Consider the following 24,074-nt stretch of genomic DNA (forward strand, 5'->3'; position numbering starts at 1 on the left):
AGAGCTTTGTGATGAAAGAGTAAAGGTTTGCCACTGGGCAGGCTCCGTGGGCAGATGGGTGGAGCCTCACATGCTCAGGTCTAAAATTCCCACCTGGCTCCAGATAGCGACCCATTTGGAAACTACCTGAAAGTCATAAGGTATGCCTTAGAAAGTGTTACTGTCGTGTTCTTTCCACATCTTATCAAAAACAGCCTCTTCTGTTTTTTTTTCTTCTAATTGTTTTAACTCACCTTCCTCTTATATAAGAATGGACTCTTTTTTTTTTCCTTTCTACTTTCTGTTTTTCTACTGCCTTCTTCCTATCTCCCTCTTAAACCCATACACACCCAGTATTTCTAGTTGCTTCCTCATACTTCAGCCTGAATATGTCCATTTAAAGATTTACATTTTACCTAATTGTTTTCAGTTTCCTCAGAAAATTTTCCTAACATTCTCAGGGCTCCTTAACTAACACATATAAGCTTATATGTAGTATATATCTTTCTTTCTTTAAAAATTAATACCTTTTGCTTTAGAACATGAGTTTATCATTAACTAGCTGTTTTGAACTCAAATGTATTAGTTAATGTATAGATCTCATCAACTTAGAAAGAGCCAGGTCAGTGAAAATCTTTTAACATGTGTCCACTTAAGAATAAGGATTTTTTTAACCACATGTTTCTCTTCAATGCTGCAAAGTAATGTGCCCATGAATTACTGTATTTTTTATTGCTGACATTGTTAAGAGTAGCTTAGTGTTGTACAGTTGTATATACAATGATGGTAGCTTTCAATTATAGAAACAAATATCTTTCCCACTAGAAATTAATTCAATTTCTGGTACTGCATAAGAGCCACACCATAAAAAGTCACTTCTCCACTTTGCAGGGCACCTTTGCAGTTCTTGGCTATGTGTACCTGAATTCAGGTGCCCTTCACAACATGGAGACTTGACCTTGTATGAAACCAAAATTTAAAAGTTACATGGTACATTTCATGTACTCCATCCAAACATGAGGGCAAATTTTTACATATCCAATATGTCCCTTGGAACACATGTCTCTTACCTTCCAGGAACTTACTGTCTTTGGGGGAGTTTAAAACAGACACGAAACAAAGAAATAGCAATAATATTGATATTCTGTCACAATGAATGTTACTAAAATGCATAATGTTAGTAATGACTTCATTCCTTCGGTAAATACCTACTGAAAGATTGCCGAAAAGACAAAATAGAGGCGAAAGGTGGAAAAAGGGGGCCTTCAGGCCTTAGGATTTGAGTGCGATATGAAGGATCTGGACTGAGGAGAGGAAAGCGCGTTGAGCTTGGAGCTGGAAATGAACTGAAAGCGACTTCAGCACTAGACGTGCGTACAGAGCTGTGCGCGGCCGCGTCCCCGTAGTGGCACCGCGGGTGTTCAAGCGGCCGTAGGTCAGCAGGCAAAGCAGAGCGCTGGGTGCCACCCGGAGGGTTTGGGGTACAGGCACTGAGGAACCCTTTGAGGATTTTGAACGAGGGTATGAAATGAGGAAAACAGTATTATGGGGAAATAACCCTTAGGAGTCTTGTAAGATGGACCAGGAAGAAGGAAAACCAAAAAGCCATAGCAGGAAAAACAGACTAGTAATGAATTAAAATGGTCTCATTAGAACAGAAGGAAGGGACGATTTGTGGCAAACCCGTATACTGAGTAATCTGGTTATTTGTACGCTCACTGAGTTTTTAATGGAATTTAGTGTCATTAAAACTAATCACAGGAAATTTTTATTTTTTAAAAAATGTGTATATATTTAGCCATTGAGGTGTACAAATATTGTTTTAAAACTTTTCATTGCTTCTCAAAAATATTTGGTGAAAAAGGTACTTGATGTTTCTATATCTTATTACATCTTCATGGTTCTGAGGCAGAGCATCCTTTTTATAATCCATTTTATTTATGTTGGGTATATCTAAATGATTTCAAAGGATTTGAAAAGTCACGGAGACAAAGCTGGAAGTTCTTCTAGTCATTAAAAAAAAAATAAAGAATCTCCTGTTTGAGTTGAACTTCCCACCCATACAGTTCCACAGTTCAGTGTAACTGGATGGCATGTCATTCACATAATAAACTACCTGGTTGATTACATTGTTGTAAATAATAGACTTTGCCCTAATGACCAGCAAGGAAGCAAAGGAAGTCTTTAATCTTGGTAGTTCTCCCTCACTCCAAAGCAGACTGCAGCGTGAATGGTCCTGAAAAAGCAGACACAGAGGTAAGGCCCAATTGAATATGTATTTTCTGAAAAACTGGGAGAGTTTTTAGGGGAAGAGTCTAGTCAAGGAACATGTATGAATGGCCCATGGACATGGACAACAGGGTGGGGATTGACTGTGGGAGCTGGGGGTAGGCAGGGCAGTGGAGAGCAATGGGAAAAATTGGGACAACTGTAATAGAACAACAATAAAAAAATAAAAGAATGTGACATAAAGGTAATTTTACACAACAGCTATACCATTTTTGGTAGCTACACTTTAATACCGTTAGTTCTAAGAAATTTCTAAGAAACCAAACATTCACTTAAATTGCCAAGCAAGCAAGCAAGGCAATTTTCCCCAATCTTAAATTGAAAAGTAAATTTTCTGCTTATTTGCTGTTTTTCTATAAGTTATAATAAATAAGTCAATTCATTTTCCTTTCTCCAGGCATTATGAAACACCTGTGTTTCAGAGTCATTACCATGGCTATCGGTCTTTATTTTACTGGAGCAATGACAAACCCATCAAGGAAAAACAGTATTTTTTTCAATGCTGCGTGCCAATGGGATGGATATCTCCTGACAAATTGCTCCTTTCCTGGAAAGCATAATGCTATACCTGGCGGCATAGCACAGACAGCAGCCACAGCGGATGTGAGTTCCAGTTCCTTTAGGGTTCTCTTATACTCTCCCACGGACAAAGAAGAACAGAACATAAAATATCTGGACCTCAGTAACAATCTCATAGCGAACATGACCTTAAGCTCCCTTGCACATTTACACGCTTTGGAAATAGTAAACCTCAGCCAGAGTGCCATCCGCTCCCTCTCAGTGGACCTACCCAGTCCTGCGTCCGCATGGGTGAAAGGCCACAGAAGCAGCTGGAGAAACGGGCTTCCATTTCTAAAGCTGCTAATTCTTCAAAGAAATAAACTCAATGACATTCCCAAGGGTAAGTACTCGACCGAGAAACAATAAGCGTGTGGAGAGTTAATGTTTCGTGGCAATGAGAATTCCGTGTTTGCTTTCAGTTTTGAGGAAATGGCTGAAAGTAGAGCAGTTGGATCCAAGCAAATATAATAAAAGGAGTTTCTTTGAGGAATTTGAAGTTATAAAATGTGGAATTTATAGCAAAAGCTATTTAATCTCCCATTAATGTCATGAGGATTTGTCGGGAAACACTAGGAAGTGTTTAAGTGCTAAATAACAGTGCATGCTTTTAAATTACCGACTTTGATTATCATGTATTTGTGACTAAATATAGAAAAGCACTGAGAAAGAAATAGTTCGGATACTTTTGATGTGTAACAATTTAAAGCTACTGCCATATTTATAATTTTTTCTTAGAATACATTTTGCTTCTACTTACCCAGTTGTCCTCCAAGTGTAGACTAGAAATATGCAAACATTATACATTTCTGTGTAAACGTTCCTATTATCAAGTCAAAATCAGAATTCCTTATCCTGGTTTCTAACAGGTTTCCACATATTATAATAAATTCTCATCCATTCTGACATTCAATAAACTACATGTTGGAGTTCCTTAACTAAACCACCAGTGTTTTATTTAGAAAATGTGTCAGACTCATTAGTAAGAGCTTCCTTTGCCCTTTTATAGCGAACAGTGCTGAACACTTGCTTTTCCTTGTTTGTTTTCAGTCTTGGTCACGACCTGCTAAGTACTTACTTTATATAAAACACTATGCTAAAAAAGAAAGTGTAAGGATATTGTCATTTATTCCAACCCAAATACGCACATTTAGTTTTCTTCATTTTTCACTGTTTTCATATATTTATTTATTTATTTTTGCTCTTTCTCCAGCTGCTAATCTTGTTTTAAACATCATTTTGACAATACTAGCCTGAGGGGTGAAGGAATAACTTACTCCAGTCATCGTATCAGCAGAATTGTATGAGAAGGGGAGGAGTTTTCTCTCTCTGACCTTTTCTGTAAAAGCAATGGGTAGTATTTTCAGTGTAAAGTGTAAACTAACTGAATTTATTTTACAATCTTTATTGCACTGTTCCTATTATAGAAAGAAATACCTATTATTTCTGGAACATTAAAATTTGAAGAAAAAACTTAAGGGAAAAATTAAAGTCCTGAACATAAAATATATTTTTTAAGTTTATTCTTTATGTCTACATATATTTTTATATCAAATTTGACTATACATTCTATAATATTTCATAATTTGTATTTTTATATCACAGAATATTTTAAATATTTTTATCTAATTAAGCAACCTTATAAATAATATTTTAAATACTTTATATAATTGATTTAATCATCACATTTAGGCTATTTCCTTTTTGTTTGCTATAACACTTTGATGAACATCATTATAGATATACATATTCATATGATGTAACATTTTTTTAAACTAGTATGGTAGATATGAATCTCAACACCCAAATTCAAGTGTACTAGAAATACACCATTTTATTGTCTTTAACTCAACATATTTTCTGATTTTGAGCCCACGTTCTACTCAGATCAGTTGGGATCGGGGTATAGGGTACTTGTACTTAACATCAGTCTTTTGTGAGCTTTCCTCTGCCTTTTCCCAGATTTGTGCCACAGCTCTAGAATCCTATACCCTGCCAAGGCATCACAGCATGTTTGTGCATGTGTGTGTTTCTCTGTGCGTCCATCTGTCTCTTACCCCCATTAGTCAAAGACCATTTCTTCTCAGTCTTTTCAGTTTGGAGAAAATTCTTCCCCCCCTTTTGTCTCTTCAAAATCCTGTCTAGTTCTAGAAATTCCTTTCCTCTAAAAGTTTAGGCCTTTGGCAAACAAAGGCCAGAAAGACTGTGGACTCCTCTGCTCTTGGGATGTGTCTCCCCTTGCACAGTTACCACAGACAAAGCCTTCTGCTGGAATGGGGAGGGAGGAAAAGAGGAAGACAGAGAGGTAAGAGACTAGAGTGTCAACTGTTATCCCACCGGGAGAGTAAAGAGAAAATTGCTAAATGCGTCTCCTGAAGGCAGGTGAGTTCCCAGAGCTAATTGAAGGTGAGAGCAAATACAGTTCCACTTAAGAACCAAATATCCCTATCAAATGCAGATACAGACCCATCTTTTCTAAGTTAAACTTGGCCTCCCAAAATATCAGGGAAAATGTTACACTTGGAAAGGAGGAAAAAAGAAGTGAAATGATGAATCCCGTGTCTGAAATTTTAATAGAATGCTAGCAGATGAAACCACGGAGAGATGAATGAAATAGGTGGGAGATGCAAGTCCAGTGTAAGCCCGGTATCTAATTGGATAGAATTCAGAGTTCTTTTACCCACAGCATTTTGTGATAGGAATTATTTTTCCAAAATCGACATGCATTTTCAGTTTTTACTAAATGGAGTCCCCTCTAACACCCCGCCCCGTTCTGTGACTATGGCTAGAGAACTCTGACTCGAAGCTCCCATTTTGAAGGAAGAAGCTGGGAAGAGAGAGGCACTTCCTGGAATGCTAAGCTCTCTCTGACATTTCCTTGGTTCTTTTTTGATTCCTTGATTCTACGCCTATTTAAAGGCAGCATCTGGACAATGTGATATTTACTTAGAGAACTGTTGTGAGGAATAAAGAAAAAAATGTATTTCAAGAACCTAATTTAACAGTACTCGGCATAATAAATGGTTGCTATTAAAATATGTGAAAAGTACTTTGTAACATGTAAAGTAGTTTGCAAATATTAGTTATTATTACTCTATGGCACAAACTGAGAATAACAGTATATTTAGAAACAAATGATAAATTTGTTTTTGTCAGAATCTCAAATTATCTTTTAGAATATTACAGAACTATGGCACTGTAATTCACAAGCCAAGAATCATTTGTGGCTAACTATTTATATAGGTATTTGCTCTTATCTAAAATAATAACTTAGAGATATCTCAGAAAGCAGCAATCAAGCAACTGGCCTTGGCGCACACATGTACTTTTATAAATCACATCCCACATACCTTCTAACTGTGGCAGTTTATAGAGCCAACAAAAGTTGCTTTCACTCAGGAAAGCCCACTTGTGTGAGGGCAAAATATCACATTGACTAATCCAATGTCAGCCCATCCCGTCTTCAGAGTCAGCTGTGATATCACCAACAAGCTTCATGTCGGGAAAGCACCCAGAGGAGGTGCCAGCCACCGTCATTTACAAAACAAAAGCCAATGATGAATTTAACCTTGATGATCATTCTACCGTCTCTCATATTTTTGGAGTACAGTGTTAGTAATGGAAATCAGTTTTAAAAATGTAAAACAATGGGATGGGTCTCCAGTTAAACTATCCCACCTTCATCAAGCAGTGTTTTCAGAGTGCCCACAGGCTGCCTAGAAATTTTTCAGGACCCACATCTTATTGGGATTCCAGTTAGGTTGCAGACCTAGGTGTGATAGACTGACATTAATTAACACACAAAATTTCAGATCCCAAGAGATAAATCTGTATAGATGAGACAAAATATGACCTGACTTTGAAATAAAAAAATAATAATAAATTATGTATTTTAAAAACAAAGGTTCATGGTATTCTTTTCATCAGTAGGGAATTAAGCATTTTTTCCCGATTGCTATCAGATTATGGAAATACTAATAACCAACGTTTTCAAAAGCAGTTCAAGTTGTAAAGCAACAAAACAAATGAATGGATGTTATTAAGCTAAGAGGGCAATGTCTGGCTCACATCTATTGATTTGACCACATTAAGGGTTGGCCTTATCAATAAATATCTAGGACGATTCCAAATTCTGTTCCAATTCTTAATACTCTTTGAATTTGAAGGCATAACCCGTGAATATTATTGTTCTGTGTTATCAGGTATCATACTTAGGAGAACATATAAGATTTTCATAGTCCGAAGCAATATTTCTAAGGTGGTGTAACGTCTGTGCATACCTTCTTCTAATAGACACTGAGATAATTTCCTGGAACTAATAAAACTGCCTCTGGCCACTTAAATGCAAAAGCTAATCAAATTCCTGCTTCCCATGGCCTATGTGATCATCAGAAAGCAATTCAATAAATAATCCCATCTCCCCAAAAGGGCCTCCCTATTTTCTTCCCAACATCTGACTCTCCTCTCTTGAAATAATAGAATCTACTCTCTGATAACCAAGCTCCAGCTAATGCACTTCTTAACCTCTTTCACTCACTTGAATACCCACACCCTCAACATTGATTCATCATGCAAAAAAATTTTTTTTAAATTTTCCCTGATTCAGCATGGCAGCGAAGTATCATGGAAGAGTTCTCAAATTTCCTAACTCTGTCTTGAGAGACCCTAAACAATTAAAGGCATATCTCTGATCATCTTTGGATCAGGGAATGCCATTTTCATAACAGTGTTGCTTGGCAGAAGCCAAGGGAGCAATCCCCATCACATAAGCATGTTTCAAACCTTTGTTCACAACATGTCTGCTAACATCTCATTGGCCAAAGCAAGTCACGTGGCTAAACTTAATGGGATGGGAAAGTATCCTCTGCTCACCATAAAGTGAATATTTGCTGAACAAGAATCTAAACTGTGACACCTGGCTTCCACTGAGCTCAAAATACTTGAAGATCAAAATAATCAAAGATAGATTTCAATTTCACCTGTGAGAAATAAATTTTAAGGGAGGAAACTGAGGCATGAAGACCTTAAGTGATACTTCCTGATTCACAGCAAAAGTCACAAACAGAGCTGGAACAAAACATCTTGAGTACTTTATTCACTATATGGTACAAGTATTGTAGAATCACTAAACAGCCCCCAATACATAAGGCAATTTTATGAATTCCATGGCTGATACTATTCTCTTGCATAGAGAGCCCTGTCCCCAGCCTTCCTTCCCTTTTCTAAACTCAAGTTATCTTTCAGGGCCTTGACCTTCCTCTCCCCCTCCTTTTCCTTCTCCCTCTCCCTCTTAACCTCCTCTTCCGCCTTCTCCTTCTCCTTCTTTTTTTTGGGTAAGAAATGTGCATGATTAAGTGGGAATGAATGGTTAAGAGTGCTGAGTTTCAATCCCAGCTCCACAGCTCTACCCACCATGATTTAGGGCAAGTTCTTAATTTTCTGCACCTAGGTTTTGCAATTTGCAAAATGGTAATAACTCCCAGGGCTTTGTGAGGATTAAAAGGAGATGTCTGTGAAATACTCAGAGCATAAAAAGAGTACACAATTAAATTTCTTCCTTCTACTTCAAAGATAGGTATGATCTCCCCTCCACTGAACTCCTGGAGTACGTACAGATTCAATTCAATTAAGCATTAAGAAGTTGCAGGAGCTATAAGTTCTAAAGCCTGCAGAACTTAACATTACAAAAATGTCAAGGAAACTATAGCATATTGGTGTCTTGCATTGCATTTTTTCTCACAAACCCATATGTCTGCATATTAAAACAGGTAGGAATATTCTTCGCCCCACAAGGAAATGTTTTCTCTGGGGTGGGGTAGGGGGATACTGAAGTGTCTAGGACATGGGGCAGCTCACAGCACTCAGCAATGGACCAACCAAAATGGAAGTATTTCCTGTTAGCATATCCTAACTGAGTGTCAGCCTTGGTTGTCTCCCATTTTTTAAAACTATGCAGGCTTCTTGGTTTACCCTTTGTCTTCCTGTTTTTAATAGAGACAGGACTACACAAAAATCATATTTCTTCTATTCGTGCGTGCCCCATCTGAAACAGGCAGGCCTCATTCAGCTCCAGCCAAACATTGTCTTGTGCCAGTTGGAACTTCCAATTTTTCGAGAGAAGCTAGAAATGCAATTTTTTAAAATTGAATTTTTATTGTCAGCTCAATAATTTTTAAATCTCTGTGCAGGCCAAACACTATGGCCTCTGGCTCATTGAATGCATGTTATATTCACAAAGATGTGAACTCTTCCCTGCAGGGCCTGATCATCTGATGGAGAGGCTAGTTGCACGGTGAGGCTATAACTGCTTTGTATAACTAGTAACTTTCTCTAGGTGTTATCATTCAGCCAGACAAGGATTCTTCAGCACCAAGTGCCTTGCTCATGCTGTTTTGATTGCATTGTTGTCCTAAGGACCGCTTGCTTAGGCTGCTCAGCTGAAATGACCATATGCTAGCATAGATGTACAACCATTTCAATTAAGTCATCATCTTTTTGCATAATCAGTCTCACAGTAAGTACCCTGAGGACAGCAGGCAAGGAATAAACCCTTCTGGAATTGAACCAGCTTGATCTGTTATGTAGCAGTTGGTTAAAGACACAGACTACATGTGAGGGCAGAGCCGAAGGATACATGAACACGCAGGGCTTCCTTGCAGGGCTCATAGGGTAAATCCAGTTTGGAAGACTGCGTGACCGACACCTCATTCCCCAGCTTTCTCCTCAGAGCCACCTGGGCCTCCTGCTTACTCCCTGGCAGCAGGTGAGGCACAAAGGCACAGACCAAAACTCAGTTAGATGATTTGGCAGGGACACGAACCCTAGCTAGAACTCACTACCTTTCAAAAATATAAGAACGCCTAGAAAATAGTTATCATATTAACAATAAGTAGATCAAAGAAAGGATACAGCTACAAAATATAGTAAGAACATCTTAAAGCTCAAAGAGTTCATCCATATAAATAAATCATCGAGTAACTATTCAGTTTTACCCAGAGTTCAATCAAATAAATATTTACTTATCCTTCAAAGTTAGATTTTTTTAGTTGATGCTTTTATTATAAATAAAATAAGCACATGTTTGTTGAGAGATATCAAAGATGTATAAAATAAAAACAAAGTTTCCTTCTTTCTCCAGACCCCCCCTCCCCACCCTTTCCTAAGTGTAAGTACTGCTAACAGCTTAGTTCACCTCTTTCCAGGCCTTTTTTCCTGCTCACACAAAATACATATATACACTGGAATTATCCTTTATACTGTTCAGCAACTTAACATTTTCCTCTTGTGAAATCATGTTGCTATACCATTTCTCTTTTGAGACTACATAGTATTTTATAGGATTGACATGCCGTGGTTTGTTTAACCTTTTCTCTATTGCGAACCATTTAGGTTGTGTCTAATCTTTCCCCTTTACAAACAATGCTGCAGTCAATATCACCAGTTTATATTTTAATGTGCTATTTAATTTGAATAGGACTGTGGAAACTGAAGTCATTACAGAGTTTGGATATGTCGTTTAATGGGATATTGCAAATTGGTGTGTCTGATTTTCAAAACTGCTTGCGACTGGAGAACCTCTATTTAAGGAGCAACAAGATATTCAGAATTCATCCAGAAGCCTTCAAGGACCTCAAAAAATTACAGGTTATAAAATAATTTTATAATATTTTAAATATGCAGACATGTGAGCAATTACATTAGAAGAATATTTGAAGAGTTTCTTCATGTCCAGTAGTACTATTAGTCAAAAACTGTAAGTCTGTTTTAAGATTCCCCTAAAATTGCTGAAGTCTCTCTTACCTTAAAAATCAGAAGTCTCAGTATCATTCTATAGCAACATAATGAGAGCCACATAAGTCATGTTACATGTTCTAGTAACTCGATTTTTAAAGTAAATCTAAGCAGATGAATTTTATTGTAGTAATTAATTTTAACCCCATATACCCAAATATTACCCTTTACACACACAGTCAAGATGAAGCTTATGAATCAGATTTGTTACATTCTCTTTTTCATACTAGGTCTTCAAAACCTGATGTGTATTTTACACTTACCACCCATCACATTTGGACTAGCCACATTTTTTTTGTTACTCATTTTATTTTTGCCTTTTTAAATTGTTGTTCTTTTACAGTTGTCCCAATTTTTTCGCTCGTTTCTCTCCCCTGCGCCGCCCATCCTCCCGCTCCCATAGTTAGTCCCCACCCTGTGGTCCAAGTCCATGGGTCATTTATTCTAGTTCCTTGACTAGACTCTTCCCCTCCTTTCCCCACTTCTCCCTGCCCCCTCCCCCCTGTGTCACTGTCAGTCTGTTCCTTGTTTCCATGCCTCTGGTTCTATTTTGTGCGTTTGTTTGTTTTGTTCATTAGGTCCCACTTATGGGTGATATCACATGGTAATTATCCTTCACTACCTCTCTTATTTCACTAAGCATAATTCTCTCTAGTTCCATCCGTATTGTAGCAAAAGGTAGGAGTTCCTTCTTTCTTTCTGCTGCATAGTATTCCATTGTGTAAATGTACCACCGTTTTTTAATTCACTCATCTACAGATGGGCACCTAGGCTGCTTCCAGCACTTGGCTATTGTAAATAGCGCTGCTATGAACATAGGGGCACATAGGTTCTTTTGAATTGGTGTTTCAGGATTCTTAGAGTATATTCCCAACAGCAGAATCACTGGGTCAAAAGGTAGTTGCATTTTTAGTTTTTTGAGGAAATTCCATAGTGTTTTCCACAGTGGCTACACCAGTCTGTATTTCCTCCAACAGTGCATTAGGGTTCCCGTTTCTCCACATCCTCACCAGCACATGTTGTTTGTTGATTTGTTAATGATGGCCATTCTGACCGTGTGAGGTGGTATCTCATGGTGGTTTTAATTTGCATCTCTCTGAAGGCTAATGATGTTGAGCATCCTTTCATATGTCAATGGGCCCTCCATATGCCCTCCTTGGAGTAGTGTCTATTTAGGTCCTTCGCTCATTTTTTTAATTGGATTGTTTGTCTTCCTGGTGTACTAGCCACATTTTAATGCTCCATAGCAACATGGAGCTAATGGCTATCATATTAGGTTGACATAGACAGCTGATGTTCTCCCAGTTTTATGTAAAATGATATTCAAGCACAGCTGCAAGATAAATCTCCAGCTTCCCCCTTTCAACCAGAATGACCCCCACTCCCTCCTCTATCAAAAGGAGACCCATGAAGCAATGGTGAGGGGAGTGGCCTCTGGGGCCAGCTACCTAGGTTTAAACCTAGATTCTGCCGCTTGCCAGCCACATGATTGTGGGCAAGTTACCAAATCCTTCTGTGCCTCAGTTTTCTCATCTGTAAAATGGAGACAGCTTGGTTGCTTTCTGATAGAGTTTTGAGACAAATGTTTTAATGCATATAAAATGCTTTGAACAGTACTTGGAATACAGTTAGCTCTTATAAATGTAGACTACATAGAGGAATTCTAACGTGACCACAGTATCCTACTCTTTTAAAATACAAATTTCATCATGTCACTTCATGTTTAAAATGCTTCTCAGCTTTCACAACAAGGGCCTGGCTGCTGCCTCCCTGGTCTGCTGATCTTTTGCCAGGAAGAGCTAACTCTTACTAATTCTTCTGATGTCACTTCCTCAAGGAGGCCTTCCCTGGGCCTCCAGATTGAATTAGTGCTCTTCTATACACACTTATAATATGATATGCTTTTTTCACATTGCACTTATCTAACTATAATTATTAAGTTTTAACTATGGTTAGTTGTTAATGCTTATATCCCCATAACTCTTCTACTAACTAGATGGTGAGCTCTTTAAGGATATACATCATGCTTATTCTGTTTTCTAGTGCTTAGCATATGTCTAATACATAATACATATTTTTAAACACTTATTGAATAAACAAAGGAATGAATGAATGGATGATGATCATGGCTAGGTGTGTTAGTTCCAAGTTGCTGTGTAACAAGTTACTACAAACTTAGCAGTCTAACACCACATACCTATATTATCTCACAATTTTCGTGGCTTGGAAATTCAGGCAAGGCTTAGCTGGGGCCACTGCCAAGCACCTCCCAAGAGGCCTCAGTCAAGGCCAGGCCTGGAGTCTCACCTGAAGGCCCAGCAGGAAAGTATCTCCATCCAAGCTCATGTGGAAGTGGAGGGGAAACCCTCACTCAGCTCCTTGCATGCTGCTGACTGAGTGCCCAGTTGCTTACTGTCAGCCTAAGCCAGCCCTCAGTTCAGTGGTGGGTGGGCCTCTCCACAGGGCAGTTCACAGCATGGCAACTTGCATCACAGGGGGGAGCCTGCTAGTATCGAGAACGTTACAATTTCAAGTCATGTTTATCACTGAAGCGATATCTCATCACTTTTGCCATAGTCTAATGGTTAGAATGGAGTCCCAAGCCCCGCCTACACTCCACAGGAGGGCGTTTCTCAAGGGCATGAATACCAGGAGGCGGGATCATTGGGGACTGACTTAGAATTTGACAAATTATCAGAGCAGACAAGAAAGCCCACTTAGCTTGGCACTGCTTCCCAATTCACCACAACTAGGTTGTCAGATTGCCTGGGGACCTCATTCAGTATATTGTATACTGATTTTAAGAACATTTGCATCTGTAATTGCCCTACATCTGTTTTATTTCTGTGCATTTTTATTGTGCTTGATAAGTCTTCTGCAGCTGACAGGTAATAGATGTTGCAGGCAAACTAAAAAAACAATCCCAAGAATGTTATAAATCATTTGTAATTCTCAATTCACCTGAACTGCCCAGAATTATACAATTTTTCCTTATCTATTATTCCTTCTATATGTTTGGTAATAACTTAAAAACTGGTTTTGGAACAGGATGAAAATATTTGGTACCAGAAAGCCACATATTAAAATAGATAGGTTTTCTTTTTTCTTTTCAGGAGATGTATTTAATACTTACACAATGCAATATATCTTCCCTTGTCAAAATCTTCTAGAAGCCAGATAGAGTTTTCAAATCATGAATTCATCATCATGTTTAGATAGAATAAATTAAGTTTCATTGGCATTTCAAATTAGCATCCCTTTTCTAAATCTTACCCCATTCTTCTTAGAGTCAGTGATTTGTGTAGCAACATATGCTTCTCCCAATCTTTCTGTAACGTACACTCCTGTCGTATGATGGTGGATGGCTGTTTCTTTAGCAATGTCAGGCTATTCTGTTTTAATCTTTTCTCAGATATTATTTCTACTGAATTATCTTATTGGTTTTTTGGCCTCTGTCCAGTTTTGCTTTCAGTTCAATGATTTGTAATATCATAACTGCTAGGATGGAAAAAATGCAGACATGCACTAAAAAAAAAAACCTGAAAAATATTTAAATATTTTACTCTGATGTTGAGGAGGGTACACAAGAAAATTATTGATCCTAGGCAAGGGCCAAAGCAAAGTTTTTGGTTTTGTTGTTCCCAATCCCACTTTCCTACTTCCTATTTTTAGCAAGCTTCCTTTGGAAGTCCAGCCTTCTGGGTTATTCAGCATAGGAAAGGTCACCCTCACTACCTGTGTTCAGGTATTATTCTGATTCTGCATGTAGTGGTCTTGGTGATGGTGGTGCTGGCTTGATTACTTGGATCAGTTCTTAAGATTGTATATAACCCAATATAGCAAGGCTGTTTTTTCCCTGATGTTTATAAAACAATTGGCCTAGGCAAATTCAGCCTTTGTGGTTACCATCCATAGCCCTCTTTTTATATTTCAGCAAGATTTTCACTATTTCTTTTATGGTTTTCTCTTCTTCTAATGACCATCTCCTCCTTCCTAAACCCCAAGATCCCACTCTAAGTCCTCACACTCCAGGCCCCCTCCACCCAGCCCCTTGCTACAGTGTGGTTGGAGCTCAGACTCCAACAGGGTGTGTTGTGGAGGAGAAATCTCACAGAGAACCAGATCAGACTTTGGTTCCGTGATTTCTTTCCTTCACTCCTTTCTCTGCTACATACAGAGCGCCTCCCGTGCACCAAGCCCTGTTACTGGGGGTCACATGGGCAATACTATGTGCTCTAGCCCACTTTCCTCCTCTGTAAAAAAAAAAGTGGGGGTGAGGAATCTTTTTACAGATTTTATGTATTTATTTATTTTTAGAGACAGGGAAAGAGAGGGATTAAGAGAGGGAGAGAAACATTGCTTGCTTCTTGTATGCACCCTGACCAGGGACTGAACCCACAGCCCAGGCATGTGCCCTGACCAGAAATTGAACCGAAGACCCTTCACTTTTCATGAGATGCCCAACCAACTAAGCCATACCAGTCAGGGTGAAAAATGAGGGATTTGCTGTGAGGTTTAGAGATAATGTATGGAAAGCAGCCAGTAAGATGCCTGTACACAGCTGTGCTCTGCAAATGGTAGCTAGAGCTACACCCAACTATGCTGTCCCTGCTGTATCATGCCACTGCCATACCTGCCTTCAGCGGGTCCTTCTCTATGTTTCTGGTGCCACCAAATCCTTTTGCTCCCTGTTTCCCCCTTCATTTTTTATTGGACTGAAATATTAGCCATCTTGTATGTACTGAGTAGCACAGTTGCAGAGAAACGTTCTACTACCCTTGATGCAAAAGATCTCTCCCTACTTCTGGTCGGCCACAATTCTGCCCTGTATGTTCTCATCAATTAGTACCTTCTGCCACTCTTTTTGTTTTTAAATCCTCACCCGAGGATATGTTTGTTGATTTTAGTGGCAGAATAAGAAAGAAATATAGATGTGAAAGAGACATCAATCCATGGCTTCCCATATGCACCCAACCAGGGATGGAACCCGCAACCCAGGCCTGCACCCTGACCAGGAATTGAACCCAAAACCTTTTGGTGCATGGGACAACACTCCAACCAATACAGCCACCCAACCAGGCCCCTTCTGCCACTCTCAAGAGCAACATGCTTCTAGATATTTTAGGCCTGGTATCTAATTCTAGACGTTGATAACAATGGGGAGTCTAAGTTTTATCTAACAGTGCAAATCACAACTCATAGGAAAGAGGGAAGGGAAAATGATTGGGCATTTAAATAGGCATCATACTTAAAGCCTTTGCGTACATTTAACCCAAACAATAACCTCTATAAGTAAAGCTTGTAGAGAGTAAGCAACTTGGTGAGGCCCACAGAGTTGTTAGAAACAGAGCAGAAATTTAATCCCAGAAGCCTCTGACTCACCAATCAGTGCTAACGTCTTATTGCCGCCATGAAGATGTAAGCAATATCTGTCGCTCATTTCTTGTCTCTAAATGTCTTTATTCACAGACTGTCCTAAATTTGTTTCTTCTCAAGCAGGTTGTAGACCTCAGCAGCAATGCTCTGACCACCATCCTGCCAATGATGGTCATCGCTCTAGAACTTCCCCATCTGGACGCTGACTTGGCAGATAACCAATGGCAATGTGACAGTAGCGTGGTGGTCTTCCAAAATTTCATTTCTGAACCCTGGAGGAGAAAGTGGGATGAAATTTGCAACAAGTCTATAGGTACCTCTTCTCTGTCAAAGGGTTCTAGCTGAACTGAACTAAAAAACCAAAATGAAAAATGTGGTCTTATCTGAAACAATGACCGCAGAGGGGTGGTGATCAACAGCACTGGCCAGCCTTGGGCCGTGTCACAGAACAGTCATTGGTACCTAACTGTTCTCTTTAGTTCATGAATGAATTTCTTTATGTGGTCAAAGAAACCCATTTCAATTATCTCAGAAACCACTGGATTTGGTCAAATTCAGAAATTTATCAAGAGAGAATTTTGCCCTGAAGTCCCCCAAATGTCACATTTTTATCCCAATTCTTAACAAATAATCAAAGAAAGAACTTTTAAAACTTGAAACATGATCACTTAGAATGTTTGCTAACACTCTAAAATTCAGAAACAAAACACACATATTTCTAAAGTATGTTTTTCTTTGGCTTGTTCCCTGCCACGCTCTCCAAGTGCTAGAAAATGTCACTGGAGTTGAACATTCTGGACAGTTTTTTCCACTATTAGCTTAACCTCAGACTCCTAACTGGAGGGTGGAGGAGGAAGTCGGTTTTGTTGTTGTTGTTGTTGTTGCCTGTTTTTTCACGAGTCCCAGAATCTGTTCTATTTAGGGCTGACAACAGAGTAGAAATATGGCCATGAGGCTTACCAGGTGTAGCAGAAACCCAAGGAGACCAGAGCGAAGACTGCGGGTTGTCAGCCACCCCGCTTTCTTTCCTCTCTAGAAGCCACACCTGGCATTCTGAGTGTGAAGGACAAAATGTCAGGAGCACTTTTGCTGCTTACCAGCCCTGAGGAAGGGTGAAGAAATGCTGACTGAGGCAGCTTTTGCAGGGGGCTGATGCAGTGTTCTCAGACACGTGCACTGGGTTAGGGTACAGAAGAAGGAGAGGCAATGAGAATACTCCTCCAGTCCGGCTTCTTTCCCCCATGGGTAGCCATCAGTCAAGGAGCCTGAGAAACATACACCTCCTGGGCCGATGAGCAGCAGACCTAAGCCTGGCAGGCACGTTTAATGTACACAGAGCCATATACATACTGCTGGCATTAGACAGTCAGTCACTAAAGCTGCTATCATTATGTAACATGTACTTTAAACACAGCTAAATAAGGACTTGGGGGGAGCACTCACAGAAGCTTTTAAAACCACTGGACTCTAATTTCAATGTTTTACCCCCCACTTTCAGGGAATGAGGAGGCATACTGGCAGACTCCCAAAAGCAGAGTTTCCAGGGAGATGCAGCTTCCTCACACTAATCTGAATCACATGAAAAGACTCATAAGGAGAAAAGTGGTGTATGGGCGCTTTTCCACCCTGGGGAAGGAGGACCATGCCGGCTATGAAACCCGTGAGCAGCAGAGAGGGCTGCCAAGATGGGTGACAAGCGCCCAGGATGCGCAAACGGCTGGCGGGAAGGAAGTCGCTTCCCAGGACCTCGCCCTCGCTGTCTGCTTAGCGGTCTTCATCACGTTCTTCGTGGCTTTCTCCCTGGGGGCTTTCGCAAGGCCTTATGTTGACAGACTGTGGCAACAGAGATGCCAGAAGAAGAAACCGAGTTCAGACCATGAATATTGCAATGATGGCTTCTACGATGAAATGGAAGCTGCAGCGAACATCCAGCGCCCATGCGTGGATCTGCACCGTGCTTACTATGGTCTAAACCTCTGTGAGAACCAAGGCCCTTCCTCCGGAACGGAGGCCAGCCCCCAGGCTGCTGTCATTGCTGATAGAACCCTGGGAATGAGCAGAAAGGAGCCTGGCAGCGGGCAGGTGAGGGAACAAGGCGGGGGTGACACTAGGGCAGGACCTACAAAGGATACTGGGCTTCCAAGTGGCAGCGCAGCCTGTTCCATTATCCGCGGACCACCAGATGCTGACAGCAAGGTGCTCATTTCAGCAGGACGGGACCACATCTGCAGAAATGATATTCTTGGAGAAATCAATTATGAAACTGAGGCCCAGGAAGGTTCTCTCAGTGAGTGGGTCCCTGTGATAGCTGGCAGATTACGAACCGGTTCTGGCTCAATCCATAAGGATTCGAATGAGTTAGACCCACCACTGTCAAGAGAAAGGACAGCTGCTCTCTCTAAGACACAAACACCTACAAAAGCACAGAGGACTGGAGAGAATGTGGAAAGAGAGAGCACTGAACAGTTGCCGTTGGAGTTTTCTAAGGAAATGCCAGTGAGCACCTCCGTGAGTTTGCTGAACACACAGGAGCAAAGACTCAAGGGAGCCAATGCTGAGGAGGAACGTTTCACCTGCTGTAGTTCGGCCACACTCAGTGATCTAGCAGATGTGGACCCGTCCCCACCAGCCTCGGCTCTGGGTTGGGGCAATGACCCACATGTCACTCCTGCTAACAAGGAACCAGTGCAGAAACACACTCCTTCGGACACACAGCATGAGTTGGGCATCAACTATGATTATGATTCGGATGAAGGGTCTTTATTTACTCTAAGTTCAACAAGTTCAGAAGATGCAGGAAATGTGACTGGAGAACGGGCAGATGGTGAGGAGAGTTGTAGAACCAGAGAGCCCCCAGAGCACATGGACTCGGGGGTGAGGAGGGACAATGTTACACTACTCCAGAGTCTTCAGGACAACATTACCTTCCAGAAGAGTCAGGAGAAATGTGAGGATAAAGAGGATCTTTTTGAAAAATCTCTCATTGCTGGTTCTGACTCAGGTTTGTATGAGAGTCATCTGGAAAGTACCTCTAACACCAACGAATTTGAGGATCCATTGACCCTGCCCAGATCACTGGGCACTAGTCCTTCCAGGGGGGATGAGATCCCAGGCACATTCATTTATGATTATGTCTCAGCTGCTCTGTCTGAGGCAACAGAATGGCACTGCTCACTTACAGACCTAGAGTTTCCCAGTGTGCATACTTTACCACAAACACCACCATGTTCTGCTGAAGTTCCCTCGGATCCTGATAAGACTGCCTGTTGCGAAAGAGACTCAGACATTTGTACATATGAACCTTTAATTGAGGGAACAGACACAGATCAAAACAATATTCCCTTCCAGATCCCTTCAGGGGAAAACTTAAGCCCCTCACAGCAAGAGTCTGAAGGGGACAACATGCATTCCAACCTGCTGGACACTGATGAAGATAAGGACCATGATTCCAGTGAGGTTATAAGCCAAACACAATTGTTACGGTTCTCTGATGGTGAACCAGTTCTTCAGTGTGAAAGAGGAGAAGGGGAATAATTTGAAGAGGGTCCAAGAGCCAGGTACCATTATTACAAGAGCTTCCAAATAAAACCGGCCCCCCAAGAACACAGGAGCCCTTCAATGATAGGGGACTGGGGTAAACATTCAGAGGAGAATCTGTTGCAATTAGAAGAAGATCATTCTAACTTCTCTATGCCCTGGCTGGTTTAGCTCAGTGGATTGAGCGTCGGCCTGTGAGCTAAGTGTCGCTGGTTCGATCTTCCAGTCAGGGTACATCAGAGAAGGAAAACTCTGACTCCAAAAAACCTCCGCTGCCTTGCGGCATACCTCTTCTGGGGAAAGGCTAAGGGAGTAAACCCCGACAGAAAATCCGGAGCCGGAGTCCCTAAGGCGGTTTGACGTTGTAGTCAACACCGGCAACTCCTGCGGCGCACCTGAAGCCAAGCTGTATTGACTCCGTCTTTCCCTTGGATCCTTCAGCTGCGAAGAGAGGGGGGGTCTGCTGCATGGGCAACAGCAGACCCTCCATATCACCCTGCCCAGGCTCTGTAGCTTCAGCTCCACTGGAGAGGACACTCCAGCGTCATCGCAAGATGTCAATTCAACACGGGAGGAGACAGATGCCGTGTCACTCCCGAGTCGGACTGCACAACCATTCTCGGCGGTGCAGATAGACACTTAAGAAGCTACACCATCGTCTCTCGAGACGGACGGCTGCCGACGGATTCTAACTTCTCTGCTCAAATGCAGACCCAGAGCAACCCAATGGGAAATGATTGTCTAGGTGAGGACCAGCTCTGCTATGACAAAGACAAGGACGTTCAACTTGAAAATCAAAGAAAATGCAAGTAACATTTTTCATACAGATTGAAGCACTTAGGTGGAACGGCTGAACAGACTTGAACAAATTCTGCAGAGAACAGCACAGCTTTTAGGAGGTTGATCACGAAACGCAAAACTGGTGAGATTCAGAGAATTTCTAAATGTTTTTAATAAGTTGTGTTAAAAGTTGGACCATTTTATAGAACAAAGTATAAATTAAAAATCAGTTTTCACCCTGGCCAGTGTGGCTCAGTTGGTTGAGTGTCGTCCCACAAACTGAAAAGTCATCAGTTTGATTTCTGGTCAGGGCACATGCCTGGGTTGAGAGACTTGATGTATCTCTCGCACATTGATGTGTTTCTCCCTTCCTTTCTCCCTCCTTCCCCCTTCTCTAAAAATAAATAAATAAAACATTTTAAAAATATTTTAAATCACTTTTCAAGGAGGAGTGTTTTTTGTTTTTGTTTTTGTTTTAGGAAAGAAAAAAAAGGGACTCTCCCCCTCTCCTTGCTTATCCCTCCCTTGGCCTGACTTGCCAACCACGGCTCTCAGAAGCTATCATTCTTCTATTTATCCCCTGGTTTCTCTGACACTGTCTCCTTTTCTTTCCTGACACTCCTCTTCTGCTTGTCCTCTTCCAGAGCATTCCTCAAGAGTCTGTTCCCAGTCTTCCTTTATCTCCCCTCTGCCCCTCTCCCTGGCCCCCACTGCTTCACGACCAGCTCTGTACAGATGATGCCCAGATCTGCGCCATGAGGCCCAACCTCCCTCCCACGTCCCCAACTCACACTCTCAACCCCAATTGCCCAAATTCAATACATCCTCCTGGGATCTAAAATATTCCTCTTCCTTCACAATCACGATTTCCCGTATTACTTTTCTGGATCGATAATATCATGACATCCACACAGTGAGGCCAGTTAAAATTCGACTTATCTCTGACTCTTCTTTTCTGTCCTATATCTGAGTAGCCTCTCAGCTCCATGAGCGGAAGTTCCCGGATGTCAATACAGGAAGACATTTAGTACGGCAATCTGGATGGGGGCCAGCCAACTTCTGGCAGACCAGTGTTTGCATTGAAAGCAGCTTGTTTGCTTAGATTGTGTATTTAGGGTAGATTAAGGTGGAAAGTGATTGAGTTTTGGGAAGGGGCCCTAGGGATCCCTGAATTCAACTGCTGATGTCACCACTAGTCTTACAGGAGCTAGCTCCTCAGTAACCCTACTCCTTACCCCCAAATAAGGCACATTCCTTACCTATCACTAGATTATTTTAGGCCTCTTTGTGATCTTTAGTACTCGTCCTTCCCCTCACCCGAGTAATCTTATGTCCTGTTCATCTTTCCACTACTTGAAAATCTTTGATAGCTCCCCGTTTCCTATTGTCGTCGGTGGCGGCGGCACGGTCCGTCTCGAGAGACGATGGTGTAGCTTCTTAAGAGTCTATCTGCACCGCCGAGAATGGCTGTGCAGTCCGACTCGGGAGTGACACGGCATCTGTCTCCTCCCGTGTTGAATCGACATCTTGCGATGACGCTGGAGTGTCCTCTCCAGTGAAGCTGAAGCTACAGAGCCTGGGCAGGGTGATATGGAGGGTCTGCTGTTGCCCATGCAGCAGACCCCCCCTCTCTTTGCAGCTGAAGGGTCCAAGGGAAAGATGGAGTCAGTACAGCTTGGCTTCAGGTGCGCCGCAGGAGTTGCCGGTGTTGACTACAACGTCAAACCGCCTTAGGGACTCCGGCTCCGGATTTTCTGTCGGGGTTTACTCCCTTAGCCTTTCCCCTGAAGAGGTATGCCGCAAGGCAGCGGAGGTTTTTTGGAGTCAGAGTTTTCCTTCTCTGATGTGCCCTGACTGGAAGATCGAACCAGCGACACTTAGCTCGCAGGCCGACGCTCAATCCACTGAGCCAAACCAGCCAGGGCTAGCCCCGTTTCCTATAGGAAGACCAAATTCCATAGGCACTGCCTGCCTTTCCAACTCTATCTCTTAACATTATCACTTCACCACACATTCTATCTTCTGGTTCACATCATTTATGGCAATCGTTTACTCACTTATTTCAGCAAATTTTTGAGGCCTTCACTGGTGCCTGATCAATCCCCCAACCCGTCCTTGAACTTTCACAGAAAATGTAGGCTATGAGGAAGAAACCCCCTCCCTCCCCTACCCTACAGCAGTAAACATTTTACTATTCATACCTATACTCACTCCTTTCTTCCAGTCTAAGAAGTCAGCATTCTGTGGTAAAAGTTAATTCCTCCTGCCTCCTCTTGCTGCAGTCCTGGGCACAGGTCCATTCATATTTCCCATCGCTGTACTTCCAAGCCTTCCCTATCTATGGCTCCTTCCCACAGGCTAAAAGCAGGCTCAAGTCTCTAGAACATTAAAGTGAAAGAAAACACCACCCTGTGGCTCTGTCAAAATACCACCTTCTTCTCTCGTCCATAGTTAAGCACCTTGTAGGAAAGGTCAATGACACTCCATTGCCTCTTGGGGCACTGCAGTCAGGCTTCAGTGCACTGTTCCTTTAACCTGGGCCCGTGGACATCACCAACTACCTCTATTTGCCACATACCACGGACTTCAAGTATTTGACACTGTAGATCAGTCCTACTTGATGTCCTGTTTCTATGGCTTTGTTATGACTGTAAAGGTGAGGATCACAGCAGGACACAGATGGCAAGGAAGAGGGATAACAAAGAAGCTGAATGAAGGAACCATTTGGAAGGATCTAGGCAGGATTAAGGGGAACTAGCAAGGGCAACAGGGAAAACCTTTGCCACCCTTAGGCCTGAAGAGACAAAAGAAATTGCAGCCTTGGGTGCACAGCAGGAACCATGGTCTCTGGTAGAGGAATGTAGCCACGGGGGTCCACAGTTCAGCAGGAGGAAGCCCAGAGGAGAATCATGCACCCAGCCCCTCTCTCTTCTCACCCTCCAGCCTTTTTACAGTGCCCCCAGAGGCCGACCCCTGGAAGCCAGAGGGGAAGTCCACAGAGGTCAGCCTTCCCGGCCACAGAGCTGGGGGGAGAAGGGCAGAAAGCAGAACTGGAAGGGCAAATAGGGACTATCCAGCTCATACTTCCTTCTGTCCTTCTGCTTCTCTGGTCATCCTCCCTCCAGCTCCTTGTCTGCCTCTCCTTTCTATGTTCACTTCCTGGAACCTCTCATCTTTTTACTCCGTTCACTTTCCCCGTGTGTGCGATCAATTGTCAAAGCTTCCACCTCTACCTGCAGGCTGATACCTCCTCTCTCTGTAACTCCAGCTTTGAAATATTTCTGGTACTTTACACTCACATTCAGCTGCCTAATGGATATCTCCATAGGCACTTCAAGTCGTGTGTCCAAAATGAAACTTATTAGCTCCCCCGAACCTTCTCCACCCAGCAAATCTGATCCTCTCTGTTCCATTTCACTATCTACCCGTTGCTCCATCCCGAAACCAGGGAGTCATATTTTTTTTTTTCTCCCTTCTCCACCCTTCCCACATCTAACTCATTGGTCTTTAAGCACAGCTGATTCTAGCCCCTACACAGCTGCCAAATCTAGTCCCTCCTCTCCATCCACACTTTCATGGCTAGATGCTCACCTCGACACTCCCACCGGATCTATGATAGCAGCTCACAAACTGGCTTCTTTACCTCGTTCTACATGCCTTTTATGATTCCCACACTCCAGCCGGGGGTGGGTTCTGAAATGCAAATATGACCGTGAGGCTCCCTAGGCTACAAGCTTTCCTGTTTCTCTAAAGCACCACATACC

The 24,074-nt window shown here is 41.9% G+C and overlaps 1 protein-coding gene and 1 long non-coding RNA gene across 2 annotated transcripts; one reads left to right on the forward strand and one right to left on the reverse strand.

The window, feature by feature from the left end:
- Positions 1–1,870: 1,870 nt before the first annotated feature.
- Positions 1,871–19,658, forward strand: LRRC66 (leucine rich repeat containing 66). Its single transcript, XM_090266894.1, has 5 exons — positions 1,871–2,235; positions 2,666–3,169; positions 10,301–10,470; positions 16,117–16,306; positions 17,492–19,658. Exons 2-5 carry the CDS (start codon positions 2,671–2,673, stop codon positions 19,525–19,527), a joined length of 2,895 nt encoding a protein of 964 aa, XP_090123020.1. The 5' UTR covers positions 1,871–2,235; positions 2,666–2,670; the 3' UTR covers positions 19,528–19,658.
- LOC150020145 (uncharacterized) lies at positions 15,989–23,949 on the reverse strand. The gene is made up of 4 exons (XR_016509110.1): positions 23,902–23,949; positions 18,117–18,218; positions 16,954–17,169; positions 15,989–16,265 (listed from the first exon to the last, which is right to left on the reverse strand). It is a non-coding gene; the product is annotated as an uncharacterized LOC150020145 (long non-coding RNA).
- Positions 23,950–24,074: the final 125 nt, after the last annotated feature.

This window comes from Furipterus horrens, unplaced genomic scaffold (assembly GCF_987537825.1).
Source record: "Furipterus horrens unplaced genomic scaffold, mFurHor1.1.pri manual_scaffold_2, whole genome shotgun sequence".
Lineage (NCBI taxonomy): Eukaryota > Metazoa > Chordata > Mammalia > Chiroptera > Furipteridae > Furipterus > Furipterus horrens.

What these genes read in the sequence shown, in the direction of transcription:
- LRRC66 (XM_090266894.1), top strand. Translation starts at nt 2,671, where the DNA reads ATGAAACACCTGTGTTTCAGAGTCATTACCATGGCTATCGGTCTTTAT. An exon ending in ACTCAATGACATTCCCAAGG is followed by an intron (nt 3,170 to 10,300) that starts GTAAGTACTCGA and finishes TAATTTGAATAG; the next exon opens with GACTGTGGAAACTGAAGTCA. An exon ending in AATTTGCAACAAGTCTATAG is followed by an intron (nt 16,307 to 17,491) that starts GTACCTCTTCTC and finishes CCCCACTTTCAG; the next exon opens with GGAATGAGGAGGCATACTGG.